Below are 18,607 nucleotides of genomic sequence, written 5' to 3' on the forward strand. Positions count from 1 at the left end.
AATAATGCAAACGCCTGCCGGGACCAAAGGACGTGTCCGAATTAACGAGGGTCGAATTAACGAGCTTTTACTGTACAAATATGGCCACAGTATATCGACTCTGAAATCTTTACAGGTACAGGAACAAAATTGCCTGTTCCCTAAGCTACATGTCGGCAAAACAATAGACTTTCAGAAACTGAACAGGGCAAACTCAGGAGAGAGGCACACAAATCAGTAGGTGTTTCACTATTCAGTTTTAGAGATGCAGTGGTGCAACAGCCAAAATGGGATTTAGAGCGATTTTTGGAGCAGCAAAATCTTGCTTTTGGAGCAGGAAAATCCAAATTTGGAGCAGGTTATGGAAAAAAAAAACACCATTTTGGAACACTAAATCCCAAATTTGGTGCAGTTTCACAAAGAACGCTTACTCGTAAAATGCCATAAAATTTACCCCGCATAATAAACGCACCCCCAACTTTGCATTGGATTTCTGGGGGGAAAAAATTGCGTTCATTATGCAAGTACTATATACGGTTTTTCACACTAGCAGCGTAGGTAAGGGCAGAGGTGCGATCGGAGATCGTTGTTCGGAGCGTGCCCCAGCAGTGCACTGCATGCAACTTTTTCCGCCAAACACATGGAAAGTACACATGCATTTCTTTGCGAGTGGTTACCTTTCGTTTTTTTTTTTTTTCTTTTCCGACGATATGTCACGACGTTCAGGCGGTAGTCGAAACATGCAGCGACTGTTTACAATCTTTTGGCGTTTCGGCGGTGTCAGAAAAAATCGGCATCGTTTCATTACCGCGATGCCTGTTGCCACGTGGAACCGAACCCTTGCTAGTTTTATGCATTGCGTCGCCTACAAAGCTCACGCCGTCAGTGCCGGGTTGCTTGCTGTACCGTACAAGCGAGTTTCCCGTAGAGTATTCGTACCCGCTCCACTCGTGACCGCGTGCACAGATACGGCGAGGATCTTTGTTGAGTGAACGCGGCAATGGCGAACTGCTTTCGTTACTGCAAGCAACGTGCACGCCTCGTCTCCGCGAGATTTTACTGCATATACAACACGCTGCAGTGCAACCAGCAGCGAAAATATTCTTCGGCGCCCACCACCAAACCCGCCAACGTCTCGTCTGGGCACTCCAGTTTGGATCTCGTCTGCGCTACTGGTGCGTCAAGCTGCAAGTTGCCAACGCGGCCTTTATTTCCCGCTAAAACTAGCGTGACCGAGAAATTTCGCGGCCGGTCGGGCGTTTTGGAGCAGCGTGGTGCAATTTAAACGTATATTGCGGTTTTGGCGAAGCTCAGCGCAAAAAAAACGAAATTGTATCAAAATGGCGCAATTGGCGCAGCTTTTGCACCCCTGGAGATGCTTCACCAACAAGCCCAAACCTCAATGCATTTAACAAACTTACCCTATAGTGCCAAAAAAACAAGAAAATTAGGAGTTTCTGAATATTGATTATCACCGAATTGAATAAAATTGTGACCATTCGACTAATTCAATTCGCAAATCAAACATTCCTCAAATATTCCATATATTCGGTGCCGAGACCCATGCAGTGTCACGTGCACAGCGGAACCCCACAAGCTCGATGCTGACCAAGCGAGCGTTTGACTTGGTTTTCGACGCAAAAGGATCGCCGAGCCCACCACGGACGGGCCGCCCCGGCTGACGCAGTAGCAGACTTTGTTACCGCAAGCGCTCCCTAACGTCGGCCCGATGCGAGGATCCCACACACGGCAAGGTCAATTCACATGGTAGTGAAGGCGAGGCTGAAATGCGGGTCCAAACCAATGAGCAGCGACATCAATTATGGTCGTGCAATTGAAGTGTGACATCTCACACGGCAAAACACTAGTTGATGAAAATTATGCATCCAATACAGCACCAATGGAAACATTTGAAAAAGTACAGACAATGCCACCAGAATAGCAAAATGTGAAGTCACAGGCTGTTTGCTTCCATCCACGAATAATTATGAGTATGAAACTGTGCAGACTCTCTGAAGTTTGCTCGTGGCGATGCGTGCTAAGATATGCCGACATTGTCTTACCGTATTTACCCCTGTAATGTCAAAATTCTTTTATGTGTCGCCTTAAAAGTAATGGCAATACTATATATGGTATTAAACTCGTAAGATTTGATCAGTAACCTTACTTTTTAACTGCCTTTTTGCTAAACATCATGTTTTAGCTAAGTCTTCAGTACCAGAGACAAACTACAGGAGGCACCATACTGTGTTAGTGAACATTAAAGTGTGGTTTTTGTAAATTATTTCAATGTAATGTTGATTTTATCCTAACACCAAAAAAAAAAAAAAAAAACAGATGTGTGTTGGTACTAAGGACACATGGATATGGTATTTCATTTAAAATCTGGGTCAATCCATTGCTCTGAATTCATGCAAAACTCTTCTTTCTGTGGTTTTACGTGCCAAAACCAGTTCTGATTATGAGGCACGCCGTAGTGGAGGGCTCCGGATTAATTTTGACCACCTGGGGTTCTTTAACGTGCACTACAACGCAAGCACACGGGCGTTTTTGCATTTTGCCTCCATCGAAATGCGGCTGGGATTTGATCCCCTCGTGCTCAGCAGCGCAACGCCTTAGCTGACTGAGTCACACCGGCGGGTTCCATGCAAAACTCTCAAGGCTCACCAGTGAAGGGGTGGGATTGCCCAAAGACATTTTGGAGCACTTTTTGAAGCAAGTAAAACTGCATTTTGGAGCTGTTTGGAGCAGACAAAATTGCCTTTTAGAGCAGCTTGGAGCACACTGAATTTTATTTTGCAGCAATTTGGAGCCAATAAATACTCATTTTGACACAGTTTGGAACAGGCCAATCTCAATTTTGGTGGAATAATGAAATATGACAGCTCACTTCGACACCACGACAAAACACAGAATAAACTAAAACGAAGCTGGAGTCGAAGCGCGCTTTGTAGCTATGTCGTACCAGAATAGTATTGAGGAGTGGGTCGAGCGATGACCTGGCGCATGCTTTCCTGTAAAGCCGAAAAGATGGGTCGCACCTACAATCAAACTATACATTTCCCGCGCCGATGCTCGCGATGATAGCAGAAAATGTTCTCAAATTGTGCGGTCTAATCGACGCGCTAACATAATTTCTGGGTCACCATATGTCACCGCAGACCCAGAAAGCCGCAATAAATCCTGGGCTGGTATAATGTAAAACTATTCCGATCTGTTTTTATTCTGATATAAATTAAATGGGCACTCCAGGAGCATTTCTTCCGTCATCGTCGCCGTCAGCGTGATGTTCCATATAAAACCCAGGGGCGATAACATCGTCGCAGCGCGCCGTATGCTGTGTGTGCGAGCGAAAGCATGCGAGGGTTTGCAGACGATGGCGGCTAAATCTCGCGCACGCAAGGGCAGGAAGCGGGGAAGAAGCGCGCCGTCTTCCGTCGCACGCAAGGCACTGATAGAGGGGAAGGAGGGAGGGGGGGAGGGATGTTCTATTTGGGCGGCTGCTGCGTATGGCGTAGCCGTGCAGGCTCTATCTTGAAAGCGATCTGCGATGGGGACAGAATGCGAGTGCCGATAGATGCGTGTGCGCTGTGTTTTTGCCGCTTAGTTCGTGTTGAAGCGAGAGACAGCACGAAGGTCAATTCGCTCGCTGCCGCGCCGATTGGCCCATTCAACCGTATTCTAATACAGTCAAACCTTGTTAATATGTAGTCGGCCGGGAACAACGTTTAGGTACGCACTAAACGATGTACGAATTGACCACTAATGGGAGTTTAGTGGCTACTTACCGGCCAGAAAAGAACTACGTCACGATGCTATCAAACACACGCACTCAGACAGGCTTTATTTGCAAATCGGTGATCTTCACTTGCCGCCGTGATGGCCTTGCCGCGACGACGGCATCTTTGAACATTGATAAGGCCGCGAGCCAGTTTGTCCATGAGGCTCCGCTTACTAACTAAATTAACAAGCACGGTGTAACGCGTGCACAGGTAAACATGAACACATCTCGCTCGATGACCGCGGAAACTCGAAACTAAACGCGAACTAAACGTGAAAAGCACAGCGCATAAGAAGCTACCGGCACTAGTTGCATTTTGTCTGCAGATTACTTTCAAGATATGGCACCCGACGGCCGCCGCCGAAATAAAATAATCCCTTTCCCATCTCCCCTGCCGTGCCTCTTGCGCGACAGAAGTGCGTTTCACTCGCACATACAGCATACGGCGCGCGGCGACAATGTTGACGTGTTTGGACTTTATACGGAACCTCAAAGTGACGTCTACATAGCTACACTACGTAGCGTAGCTTAGGGGACAGTGAATGCGTTGAACACCACATCATCTCCCGTCAAAAACGCCTATTTTCGGCACACCCTAGGAAGATTTTCAAGCAATGACCGTAGCTCACAATGTCAGATTACGGTATTTACCCAATGATAATGTGCGCCTTTTTCAAAGAAAGTACAAAACCAAAACCACCTTCACGAAGTTCATCTGCTTTACTGCATAACACGAATGTATTGCACTGAAGCTCATTTTAGAAAACTGGCTGCCTTTGTGCAACACATATTAGACCCTTACCAACTTTTTTTTGTGCTAAAATTCGAGTGTGCGTCATATTTCTACAGTAAAACCTCATTAATTCGACCTTCATTAATTCGGACTCATCCTCTGGTCCCGGCCGGCGTATGCATTATTCAATGCAATCAAACTCTAGTTAATTTGGACGTATTTGGCCGCATATGGGTTAATTCGGACAACTTTCGAAGCTCAGCAAGCGAGGGGCGCCGCAAATGTGAGACGCAATAGAACAAGAACGGCGCTAGTGTCCAACCGAAACAAAGCGGCGGAGTCTGTATCGCCATAGTCATCAGCGGGAATCGTACGTGAATGACAGTAACGCCAGAACGATTCGTGCATGGCTTCGTGCCTATTTATGTATTTAAAGGCTTTACTCTTGCGTTTGCCGCCGTGCATAACACCGCGTTGGCCGCGGGCTTTCGTAATTGCATAGTCATTATCTATGATCGCGTCGATAGCGGCCGCGGTTTTCTTTGCCGCAAGTGCGGCAAACAGTAGTTTCGCTTGTACTCGGTACGCCGCGTGTCGGTCGCACGCCTAAAAAAACTGCGCAGTCGCCATCGATGATTGCACAGATAGCGACCACGGTTTCGTCTAGAGTGACCTCCGCATTTTTTGCAGCGTACAGTAGTTTCGTTCTGGCTTGATGCGTACGTCGGCCGCGTGCCTTTAGCATCGCAAAGTCGCCGTTCATAATCGCATTGATAGCGGCCGCGGTTTTCTCCGCAGCGGTTGCTACAAACACTTGTTTCGTTTTGACTCAGTGCAAAGCTGTCGAGGATGAAGAGCATCGGCTACATCGCGATTATGATCAGCAGGATGTGCGTGCGATAGTGCAAAGCGTGTCGCAAATGAAGGCGCGCGCCGCGGCCGGGCTGCGAAGGGAGTCGCGAGACCGCGATCACCACTGCGACTCATAGAGATGTCGAGAATTTCAGCTTCTGCTCTGCTTTTGTTCAATATAGCAACAGGAGTCACTCATTCATTCACTAAATAAAAACGCGTTGACGTAGTAAGCATTTCCTTATTGTTTTCAGGATATCCTCAATAATTTGACATTCGGTTACTTCGGACATTTTTTTTGGTCCCGTGAAATCCAAAGTAACGAGCTTTTACTGTACTTTGTTTAGGAGCTTTATGCCATTTCTACCTTAGTTTTACAGTGAAGCTCTATATGGTTAGGCAAAACACTCCTGGTCCGAGTACAGAAACCCTCCAGCGGAAATAAACCTATTGAAAACTTGCGTCTCGTTCACTTGGTATATACCAAAATTGGCATTAAAGGGTACGAATGTATAGCATGAGTGATAGGTCATGACATCAATAACATCACATCCTCGTAAGTTACGTAACGATTAACTATAATAAAATCACGTGTGGCGCATACCCGCATTGGACATGCGGGCATGAGCCAGGGACAAGAAAGAAAGAAAGAAAAAGAAAGAATAAAATCCCGTGCGGCTCATACCCACATTGGATATGTGGGTATGAGCAGCCGAAAGCAGGAGCGGGACAGATCTCGTCGATGTCATGCCAACGGCTCGGCAGAAGATAGGGCCCGAAATGCAGAGTGCAAGCGGGAATGTCAGGCCGATCCAGCGACTCGTGCGGTTGAGCTAGACAAAAATGTAACCAATAATTGAGAAAGACTAGAATGAACCATCGGGATTAACCCAGTGATAAACGCTGGGGCTGCACATTTCTGCTTCGCTGCTTTACCATCTGTACGAAGTGCGTGGGCGGTGCAATTTTTTTTTACTTTGGACAAATAGAAAGTGGGCGTGCATTAGATTCGTGGGTGTGTTGGACTCAGGCAAATACTGCCAAATGAATCGGTGACTTATTTTGATGGGCTTTCGTTACATCTTGTTTAATTCAACCTGCCAAATAATTTGATCAATTTCATTGGCCCCGTCAGGGTTGAACTAATGCAAGTCGACTGTACAAGAGTGGCTGATTTCATGGTTGCCCTTGTATAGCACTGTTTGGGGAAGCTTGCCCGAGAGCTGGGCCAGCCAGCTGCAAGCAGTGTGGCCTCACCGGAAATCTTCAGAAAGTATGAGCTGCTTGAGCTGGTGCCCCTGGGAGCGTTTCCGAGGAGGTGCATTGGGGTCCGAGCAGAAGGCAGACAGCAGCCACACCAGCTGCAGCGAAAAGTCCGTGTCCTTGCTGCACCTGCACACAACAGGCTGTGCTTCAAGGGACACAGAAGCCGACACAAGGCATGCAGTTTGTGAGCCACAGCTTCTAAGATGAAGCTTCAGCTCAGAGGAGGCCAACTCTGATTTGCTGCTCTCAAACAACCACCGAGCCTATTTGAATGAAATTTGTTGCATTTATAAGAGATCTAAATTCTACTTAGTGCTGGAATCTAAATTCTACCGACTGTTGGAAATGGAATTTTAATTTAGGGCTTCAACTTTTATATAACAATGACTGAAAATAGGCAAAATTTATTTGAGCTGCAGCACTAAGCTTACTAACAATAAAGCCTTCACAAAGAACAGATATTATAAATCTGCAAGGTGTATATGCTACGTGGAGAAATATGATTCATTTAAGTATACACCATACACAAAATCACTACATTATTTATGCAATTTCTGCAAATGTCCTACACCAAAATCAGTGGTAGATTTTAGAGCAGTGCATATTGTATCATTTCTGCTCACTTTAGGTGTTCCAATAGATACAGTTTATAAAATTAAGTTACAATTTCATGCTGCTGGATTACATAAACATGCACTTGATTGATTTCCCCAAAAATTAGCTTTTTGGAAATTTCTATAATTAAATTAATAGCCTGTGCGACAGACCTTTCTAAAATTGGCCCAGTGGATATCAAACAAAACATATCTCTGGTCTTATGTAACAAACATGTGTACCAAGGCAAAGCTGCCCTCAAACGTAGCATCAGTGGCTTAATGGCAAGGCCCGTTCGCTGCATAGCAGGAATGCAGGTAAACATCGTCTTCACTGTACCCACCCACAGTGGAGTTAGGTGTGAATCTAGGTGCTGCTGAGAACAGTGGTGGAGCAGTGCTCACACTAACACTAACATTACAGTGAGACAGAATTTTCAGCTGCTGTCACCTACTGGAAACTGCATGCAGTTCAAAGCAAGCCACAGAAAGTGCTGGTTTACATCCTCAACAATGACCATAGAACCAAGGACAACAGTATCGCATTTGCAGGAACAGCACACCAGGAAATCCTGTAAGGATTTCTGGCTGAAGAGAATGAATTCAGCTTCCTGGATATACACAGTGTGACATCTGCAAGTGGTGAAATATATTTTAAACCTTCTTGAGCATCGATAAAGCTGCCTTACCCGCCCCGTGGTGGCTAAGTGGCTTCGGCATTGCGCTCCTGAGCACAAGGTTGTGGGATCAAAATGCGGCCGCGGCGGCCGCATTTCGATGGAGGCGAAATGCAAAAACGCCTGTGTGCTTGCGTTGTAGTGCACGTTAAAGAACCCCAGGTGTTCAAAATTAATCCGGAGCCCTCCACTACGGCGTGCCTCATAATCAGAACTGGTTTTGGCACGTAAAACCCCAGAAAGAAGAAGGAAGCTAAAGCTGCCTCATGGAGAAATCTCTGACCCCACCAATGTTATAAAGTATATTCAAGAATATACTTGGGCAATCCATCAAACCCTGAAAGCTTGGTTCTATGCAGCTTTCCTTTCAATCACTGTTTGAGTACAGCCATTCAGACAATTCAAGAAGTATCCTTACCTTTGGACTAGGTAGGGCCGCAGGGAGTCTGCTATGTCACTATGGTGCACATACATGCTGACAATCTGAGGCAAGTAGAAGTCCACATCGGCATCACTGAAGCTGAACATTCTGTTGCCTATGAGCGGAAAAAAGAAATGTGTAAGACACCTGCACAAGAACATGGCATAACACAAAACAGTAGCAAAGAAGGCCCCAAAATAAGACCATATGAGGGAAGGCGTCAGGTGAGCCATAAACATCACCATATTGCAGCGGCAATGAAACTGTGCATAAAGGACAGTCACAATAAGTGAATGTCAAACTGTAGAGAAAGCCACAGGAAGCATGAGCGCATCCATAGAGAAGGACCACTCACCTAGGTATGCAAGCACCCCAGGCTCTTTTGAACGAAACAGGTAGTCTATGGCGAGAGGCATGTCAAACAGCGTAGACTCAAACAACCGCAGCAGCAGGTCTTTTGGCACCAGCCGTTCGGCAGAAGGCATCAGCGTCATGTCCTGCACAAAGTGCCGGATGTGCATCATGGCTTTCTACCGTAGCAGTGCAGCACTAGAAGTCTAGCGGGTGGGCACTTGCACATGATAGCAAAAGTGCCTCGGGTCTTTCACTTTCAAAACTAGCTGGCAATGTTTTGATACAAGAACAGCATCAGGAATGTCCCAACTCGTAACATTTTTACGCGACATAGAAAAAGCTATTCATACATTGTAATCAACATTATGTTTACTTTAAATACAGCCTCTTCTCACTAAAATGATCCTGACTGCAATGTGGTTACTACTAGTGAATTAGCAGGATGAAGGAACTTGTCAATCAAGTGCAACACACAACAATTTCCTGCATCCTCAAACCATGTATACATACTATATTTGTCTTTATGAATAGGAACAGGTGAGCGTGTGGCGAATAGCCTCGTCAGGCACATGCTGCAAGGGAAGTTGCAAAAACAAAAGACAAGAAGGGCACCATTTCTTCTCGCATCAGCAACCAGTCACTAACATTTTGTTATCTTAATGTTACTTCTGGCACACAGTAATTATTTCTTTGAATGGCAAGTATGAGAGGTAGCATGATCACCCCACCGTTCTGCTCCACTCGTGTGCAGGGAACGTGCAAGGGGTGCACAAAATGGAAGAAGGAATGGTGCCGCTCCCTTCTTTTGCTTTCGCAAAGCACTGCACAACACGTGGCTGACGACGACATGTTCGTAAAGAAGACGATGGTACATTATTAAAAGAAGGATTTGCAGCAAAATCAAACAGAACACAAGAACATTTCCTTGCTTCTTTACTGGCAAAGCAACAATGTAGCTTTCCTCAAGATTTTAATATATTTAAAATGAACACAGCAGACCCATGCGACTCTAGCAAAATCACAGCTCAACTTTCAGTGCAGCTGTTTCTTTCAAGCAGTGGTATTAACAAGTTTAGTAGCCTGTATTTAAACCATGCACTTTAATTTAAACCTTTGCCCAGATACAACCCATGACATGGAACTACATCATCGAACAAGTTTAAACACTGTGTTGCCTTTTGTTCTCTTAAGACACCCGAAAGACTTAACACTTGGATAATGCTCTAATTAATGTGTACACACTCCACTTCCCACACACATCAACTATAACATAGAATGTATAACATTTTTATCTGTAGGTGGCAATAAAGGTGCACTGCTTTAGATTTCAACCTTTTTTTTTTCCCCCTCTAAATGAGAGCATGCGCTCTCAAAACACGAGACAAAAACTGGCAAGCCTGGGAGGGGCTCTAAACAAATGCCATCTTTAACTGCAGTGTTGTTTCAGTTAGGTACTAAGTGGATAAAAGTGTCTAGATGCACAAGCTCACTTACTGCAACTAAAGCCCACCATAGGAGGGCTTTAATCATGACATTTATAGCTGGAATAATTGAGTCACTCTGGCTGTAGTACTTTTTGGGACATCAGCAGTTCTGACATGCCAGGCTTTGCATATCTCTGCACATTCTTTTTGCTTACACTCACATAAGGGATGATGTCATTTGCAGTTTTCAAAAAAATCTAACATTTTAGAAGATGACAATGCCTGAGGTTTAGGCACGATCTGCACTGGTGGTGAAGATCCTGACATCTGAAACTTGCATGGATGGCGCAAAACGCACATCAGACACCATCACAACTGCACATCAGTATTTGTTCCCTATTGATGTTTACTGTCACACTGCACTTAGCTTCTCATCACGTTATAGAAAATAAGTAACTGATTATAATTACAATTACTTCAATCAAACAATTACTTAGTAACAATTACTACACCATCAAAGTAATTGAGCAGTTACTAAAAGGTAACCAATTACTTTTACATTACTTTACTCCCACCTTTACTAACACAGCACAAATAAATTAAAGGGCCCCTCACCAGGTCTGGCCATTTTGAGCTGACAAGTGCACTGCATACAATGCATGCTCACGATCATGTCTGCTAAGAATTACGTTGGTACACCCTGCGGAAAGACCTGAAATTTTAAACTAAACACCATTTGCCCTTCTTGTGGGCGCCACGCTCCAAGACGGGGAGATGACGCATATCAGCAAGTGCGCCTACGTACATGCCTATGCTGTGACGTCGCTCATAGTGACACGTGGCACTTCGAGAATGATTCAAGGCCACATCTCTTATTTGTGTAATCTGTTGCTTCATTCAATAGGCAAATTAAATAAAACCCACATACCAAATTTCTGTGTGTTTTTGTTTTACTTCGCACCACAGCAAGAGAGATGCACTTTCATTTTGTCTGCTTGTTCCCACGTCGTGCAGTCGCGCGTGCCGAGAGCGAATCTATGTCATTTTCTACCATGTTCCAGCACGCAATCATGCTCTGTGATCTGCTTGCGTCTGCCTCAGTGTTCGTGTAGCACTGACTTCTACCGCTAGTAAGGTGTTGCGCATAGTGCACAAAATTGTGCGCTGTGCAAAACACGACAAACACAACATCTGGTGTGCGCTGCACAGCAAGAAAGCGAGAGGAAAGAAAAAAAAAAAAGGGAAGGAAGGCGGGGCCCGTGACGTATGTGTCCCGCGATCCTCCAGCTCTGGTATGGGGCAACGCAGGGAAGGAATTTTGTTTGCGGAAGCTAGACATGGCAAGTGGAGAGAGTGTCCTTGTTGGCGGTGACGCTCGCCTATTGAAATCATGGGTTCCTCGCAGCACTAAAATATTTCCATCTCAGATATTCATGAACCAGTTTGAAAAATTCTTGCGGTAGAACGCTCCTGGGCATGTAACAACTTCCAGCGTATAACCAAGATTTCCTATGCGGCCTGGTGAGGGGTGTTGGGACTCGGGTAGCGTTTAAGCCGGTGATCCTTCAGCCAAAGGGATGAGTATGTCCGGGAGTAAGAGCGAGAGAAAAAAAGGTTTATTCTACATATTTACAGTGGCTCCAGATATGGAAGCACACTCCATGGGGGAGCACTTTGAATGTCTCAGCTCACTACATGTCTGAGCCCATATCAGAACACGTTGGGACACACCACTGCACTCAATGTGTCTCCTTATAAAACATTCGTCTTCCCTAGTTGACCCAACTAGGGAATCAGATGACCGTGATGCAGCCAATCAGAGGGGTCGTATTGTTCACTGAACTCCGCCTATAATGTTGCACCTTCGAAGCGAGGAGGAGGCAATCCGGAAACAGGGGGTTCACACTCCTTCCACGAAAGTCGGTAACTTAGTTTCTTGCCCTCCGACGATCATCTTGCCAGGGTCGGGAGAATGGCTTTTACGCTAATCCCCGCTTCTAACGAAGGGTGGCAGTTGTGGTCGGTCGCTTCTAAGTGAGCTTCTTTGTCATCGCGTCACAGCCCGTGTCAGGCCGCGTCGCCAGGTAGGCGGCGGCTGATGAAGGGGGTGGCATCGGGGGGGGGGGGGGGGGGGGGGGGGAAGCAGCCAAGGGATGCACACTACCGAGTTGGGGCGCTTGTTTGCCCGTCTCGTCGGTGTCGGGCACTGTCGCCGTCTGGGCGACGCTGATGAACGGGCCTGCCTCGATGGGAAACAATCAAAGAATGCGCCCGGCCGATTCGGGACGCAACAGGGGCCCTATCAACAGAACAAGCTGCCCTGTCTCTTTCGGCATGTCCTCTGCAGCCCTTGATCTTCACTAACAATAGATTTTCAATAATTTTTGTCGGTTATCTGCCCTCGTTTTCTTCTGGAGAAATCAGCAATGACCCTGAAAACTCGCTCAAAGCACACGCTGGAGGGAAGGATGGTGTTGCAACATACAAACACCTGGTGCACACGATTGTGGTAATTCAATGCTGCGATGCTCGCATCTGGGTCTTCTATAAAGTGCGGCGCTTTGTTGTTGCTGGGGCTTGGATAAGGCACTCCTAGCAGGGGCGTAGCCAGGGGGGGGGGTTGGGGGGGTTCAACCCCCCCCCCCCCCGTATTTCTTTCCGCAACCCCCCCCACTTACCCACCCTTTGTTCTCGTCGCTTCGCGCTGACATAATTCAAGAAACCGGTGTTGCTATCACAATTTCATTCCTGGGCGCTTCCGTTTGGGTTGGTAATTTACAGCGAATCATGTCTGCATATAGAAAAAACTGTCACGGTGTATGTCAAGGCTTTGACACTCTGTGAGGTTTTGGGCAAGAATGTGGCGGCGGCATACTGAAGCAACAAATGCGCAACAATTAAATGAAGCAACAAATGCTGCAGCCGCATTTTAGATGAAGGCGAAAAGGCTCGAGGCCCGTTTACTTAGATTTAGGTGCACCTTAAAGAGCCCAGGTGATCGAAATTTCCGGTATACATTTATGCCGCTTCCCTTCAGGTGCCGGTTAGGCCGCGCTCGCGCAGGATCTTAGGCTACATTCACACTTGGTCTCGAAGCTGTCGGAAGCGGCAAAATCTTGCAAACATCCGCCCGCCTAGGCGGCAAAACAAGAAGAAGAACAGGAGGCGAGCCAAATCGGTGTCGGACCGATTTTTTCGCCATGGCGAAGCGGAAACGCGGCGGAAAGTCGTTCTGCTTGACTGGAAGCTACACTAGCATGTAAACAACCAGTCGTAAAATTGAACATGGCACCAAAAGTGTAGGCTGCAATGCTGATCGACGCGATCAAGAACCACCCCTTGCACTACGAAAAGAGTGGTGATAAAACATACTGTAAGCAATACTCGCGATAGTATTCAACATCGCGCGACCGGAGGTGCGGCAACGAAGCCTTGGCGTGACCCAACTTCTCGAGATTTTGCAAAGCCAGGCGAACCCACCACCGCCGTTTCCGAGGTGTCCGCGTCTTCCGTTTATTCATTGTCTATTTCTAGAAAACAAGTAGGTCGAAGTATACAAGCAATTTCTTCTTCCACTTCCATGGCAGACAATAGTTAGGCAGATTCCTCATTGGCGCTCCCTAATTCTCCTCGCACGTGTACGGTATGTTGCAGTAGTCGCGGGGTGCTTTTCTCGTCGCAACGATAGATTGGGAGCATAGGTCTCAAGTAGGACGCGCAGGCTTTGGCGAACCTCAACACAAGGGCCAGCCCGGGTGGTGTTCCCGGTGGTGTTCCAGCTGTGGTGTTTCCGTTGCCCCTTTGGTGTCCCGGAGGCGCCGTTATTACATGTTATTACATGTTATTACAATTTGTAAATAAAAGCTATTAAAGAAATATAATCACGCCTAGGCACCAACCTGTGACTCAGCGCTACCGCGCCTGTGTGAGGAGAATTACAGAACACCAACGAGGAATTTACCGAAGGTCGCAGATGACACGCGAAGTTTCGCAAAATGATCACTTTTGATGACGGTACGTGGGTCAATGAATGAACATACCGCTCGAAATAATGCGATAATGAGCGCCACCACGCCGACAAACGTACGCAGACTAGATGGATGTGGACGAAAGCGCCAGCGGCGGCCGAGGGGGTAGCAAAACAAATGTGAACAACTTGGACATGCGCGGAAAAGATTTTCCGGCTGCTTTGGCCTTTCCGCCGTAGCCTTACTGCGCGCGAAACAGTCTCTTGTTTGCGATTGCGCCCCTACGGAAGGCTGGTAGTTACTGTTGTGTTGTTGAATCACAAACCAGCAATTACAGAAGGCTGGTAGTTGCTGTTGTGTTGTGGAATCCCAACCCAGCAATGTACTTACGAAGGGTTGATGACAGCAGTGAAATTCCACCGATTCGCAACAGAATACACGAAACAGACAGCCGACAAGCATGGATTACTGCTGTGCGCAGTACAGCGTAATTAAACTCCTGTTGCAGGCGCCGACAGTTCTCGTCGGAGTAAGAAATTGATTATGTGCACTATGCACTGAACAAGACCGGAGTTCATTCCTGCATCACTAGTACACCAATCAGTCGAGATTCTGTGAGGTACAAGGACGCTTCCTTTTTGCACCGGCGTAAGTGAAGCAAAAATGAGTTGCACCCACTACTTAAACCATATCTATGCTGTGCAGTGAAATATTCTGTACAATTCTGAATCTGTTGACGACGTAAAGGCAAATGACGGCTGCATGCTCGCACACAGCGGAAGACACAGCGGCCCATGCACTTGCCGCAGGAAACGCAACCCTCTCGCATGAGGGAGCAGGGAGATGAAAGCTTTGAAAAAAAAAAAAAAAGCCTTACGCGTTTTTGCGCGTATTTAAGTTTTCTAGCGCAAAGACGCAGCGAACAAGCTATTCCTATGGGAGTAGGTATAGCCTGGTCACACGTGCATTTTCACGCGTATACCGTCCTTGACTTGTGAAACTCACTTCGCCCCGACGAGGACGACGCCATCTACGCTTAACGGAGATTAACAATTAATGATGTCTTCTCTGATCGGGCGGGTCGTTTCAATGATGCGTTTTCGAAGACTGGTCTATTCAGTGGTGCGATGAGAGACCGTTGCTCCAAACGCCCAATGTACCTGTCGCACTTACAGTATTTACTGAGCTTACTTTACTTCTTCCTTAATTTCTTCACAAGCACACGCACACGCGAGGGGGGGGGGGGGGGGGGGTCCCATGTCTTTGATATACATGTGGAGAGTCTGCTTAAACTACCGATAGTTATTATCGATCACGTCGCGTAGAGGAAAGCAGACGCTTGCCCCCCCCCCCGGGAGGGCCGGTGAACCCCCCCCCCCCCCCCCCGAAAAAAATTTCTGGCTACGCCCCTGACTCCTAGTAAAGCCAATGAAAAGCTGAAAAAGATCGTCCATTGGCGCTTTCCTGGCATCAACGTCCAAGTGGCCACTGCTATCATGCCATAGCAGCACCGGTTCTATTTGTCAGACAACATCTCGTGATGAATTAGAATGAGGAAACATACTGAATTTGCTTCTCATGCAACACTTAGACATGGTTCACAGTGGTGCAGGCAAAGCAAATGGACACATCCTGGTCGTTGCTGTTGCTTTTCATGCTCGATCCTACTCACTGTTTTACTGATTATGCAACTTAACACATTATGTGTATTCACTACAAGAAAATGTTAAAACATAGCTTTATAAGGTGCACAGATTCTTCAAGAAAGTGTCAATGACGGCAACCGAGCAGTACATTGCCACATATAAAACCGCAGCTCGTCACTCATTTGGCAAATGGTGGGAAGCATGGCACATTGACATCAAAGAGCAACAACGCACATCAACACACATTACTCGACGGCTATGTGCTGTGCCGCATCACTATAGACTGGAAGGACACTGCACAGATTACTGCTGCCAATTTATGGTAAGGTATCCTCCTCAGCAGCGAGAAATGTATACTTCCCAGTGCAACTAGTCATCACACTGCACCCTTAACTTAATGTACAGTGGTTCATGTTTTTCGTGAATTGTGTACTCAAAAGCTTTTGCAATCAGATGTACAGTTGGCGTTGAAAGCTTATGAAGCGTGGGATATAAGAAAATGTTGAATATCAGAGCAATTTCTGACCATAGTCAGTAAAATTGTAGGACAGTATGTTGTTTGCATATACTAGTAGTACAGGCTGCGAAAATAGTCAGCTTTTTGTCAGATCCCGCAGTCTGTAAAATTTTGATGCCAACTGCACAAAGTACCCAGGAATGTGGACAGAGAGACATTTGGCTCACAATGGCAGCAAAGATCATTGTCTGTTGTGTGCATGCATGAATACTGCCACTGCAGTATATACATGACAAATAAGGAGAACATTTCTGATGTGCAAATAAGTGCAGTGAAACACTTCTGCACAGCCATTCGATGAATATGCTGTAACCTACAATGGGAACTATTGTTCAATACATTCAGACAAAGAGTGGACACTTACCACTCCTTGTTATCTATGTCATTTTCCCAAAAAAAGAAACAGTGCTATGCAAGTTTAAGAAGCCCCTTGTACAAGGTGAACACCTCAAATAATATATTGTGGTTCTATGGCCTTAATCCTTCCTGATATATCTGTAAAATTAAGCGGATTGAAATGTTCACAGCATGACCCAGACAAAGGAGCCTTGTAAGATGCAGCTTAATTAAAAGAAAATTTTCCACACGAGCATAAAACTAGGGAACCACAGAGATTCTTTAGCACCACCGGGCATATTGCAGCCTTTGGCATACACTTGCTCTGCTGTAACCACAGAAGCCACGTATGGCCCCTCTTCAAGAGCACAAATGATCTTGTATGCCAAATAACACTTCTATGCCAATGTAGGAAAACAAGGCCACAGTTCTCTAGTCAGAAACAAATGGGTGAACCTTTATACTTGCCTCCTGCACTGGTGAGTGGACCTCATCAATGACCCCCTGAACTGGTGGCCGCAATGTCAACTGGCAGGGTGGCGCTGGAGCCAGTGTGCCAGTGGCTGCCTCCACATTTACGCGAGAAGTCCGGTCACCATCGTCCGAGTTGAAGATGCCACTGTCGTCCGATGCCAAACTGCGGCGGTCTGCTGTGTCACCACCACTGTGGTGTGCAGGGCTCAGCACACGCATGGCCGAGTCCAGGCTCAGATTACGCTGGTGCTGTTGATGGTGAGGCCTCCGTGGCATGTGGTTACTGGACGCAGACGAAGGTGGCGTGACTGCACGAGCTATGCCGGGCAAGGGCCCAACGTGACCTCGCAAGTCCAGGCTCGAGTGGCGTGCATGATGGAGCATCGCGCTAGATGGCAAGGCCGGCTTGGAGTGCACCAGGACAGGAGACGGAATCGGGCACGAGGCACAACATGTGACCACCTCTTCACTTTCCATGCTTTCCACTCATCTGCAGGGAGAATGGATGGATGGAATGCCTGTCTAACAAGTATTAGTCTTGATGGCACAACTAGCACACTGTTGGTTGAAGCCTGTACAAGGTTGTAGCAGTATAATAGATATGTATGAAACATGGATATAATTAGTAGTGGCTCTTACAGTCCTTGTGCATAATTCACAGCTAACATCAGAGGTTAAACTACGCTGCATTTTAAAGGCTGTCGCCAACAGCCCCATGTCTGTACTGTGCAATAAACTGGCTCCATGGTTCAGGTGACTAGATTTTGCAGGAAACAAAGCAGGATATTCCAATTCTTTTCCTCTTTGCGCTTCATCAATGGTCCAAGTGATGCTCAGCCTATGTTACCACAACAAGCAGGTCATGAGCGGTGAATGATACGGACCAGAGTGGAAAAAATCCTCACATTAATACCAGTCTAGGACATAGCCTAACAGGGAGCTACACAGTGTTTTGCGGGGAATACTACTACTACTTTCTTCTGCTTCTTCTTGCAAGATCCAGAATCCAGATACTGAAACCACCACATTTTCATGTGTACGCACAAGTATCAGATTTCCTAAATCTCATATGACTATTACATTCTGTACAGCTACACAATTTATCATGTCTGCAATGGAATATTAAACTCTTGCGTGATGACCAGTTTGCAGGACTGCACCACTTACTCGAAACATTCAATGTCAGTGGTTGCAAGCATTCCTCTTTGGCTAGGCACAAAAATGGGATAAAATACCGTACCACAGAGAGCTGACTTAATGTCTACAAAAGCAGAACATAACCCACCCATTAACTTGAGATATCCGGTCATTTTATGGAACATGTTGCACATATCACATGTCTGAACATGTGATATACAAGATATATTGTCACCCAGCTAGTACAGCTAGAATGGTTGACCAGCAACAGATTGGCAAAAAACACGTCAGCCTTTAATAATAGCTGGACCTCGGAGAGCGCGCGCGCAACCACGAACTTCGTCGTTCTCGCCTCAAGGGGCCAGTGTCACCACGCGCCAACTTATTTCGCGTCATTGCTCCCCTTTCTAAAGCGACCGACCCGGTCGCTTCAAGGGCATGGGGCGAGC

General features: G+C 46.5%; 1 protein-coding gene across 2 annotated transcripts in view; it reads right to left on the reverse strand.

Moving 5' to 3' along the window:
• Positions 1-18,607, reverse strand: part of LOC119460547 (phosphatidylinositol 4-kinase beta) — a 74,189-nt gene that overhangs the window by 46,621 nt on the left and 8,961 nt on the right. For both annotated transcript variants that reach the window (XM_037721479.2, XM_049672733.1), the window contains exons 2-5: positions 17,016-17,511; positions 8,658-8,799; positions 8,300-8,417; positions 6,603-6,737 (exon numbers count right to left, since the gene is read on the reverse strand). In XM_037721479.2, coding sequence (XP_037577407.1) covers positions 6,603-6,737; positions 8,300-8,417; positions 8,658-8,799; positions 17,016-17,498 — 878 coding nt within the window. In that variant the 5' untranslated portion in view covers positions 17,499-17,511. The remainder of the gene's footprint in view (positions 1-6,602; positions 6,738-8,299; positions 8,418-8,657; positions 8,800-17,015; positions 17,512-18,607) is intronic.

The sequence above is a fragment of the Dermacentor silvarum genome, chromosome 8, assembly GCF_013339745.2.
Source record: "Dermacentor silvarum isolate Dsil-2018 chromosome 8, BIME_Dsil_1.4, whole genome shotgun sequence".
Lineage (NCBI taxonomy): Eukaryota > Metazoa > Arthropoda > Arachnida > Ixodida > Ixodidae > Dermacentor > Dermacentor silvarum.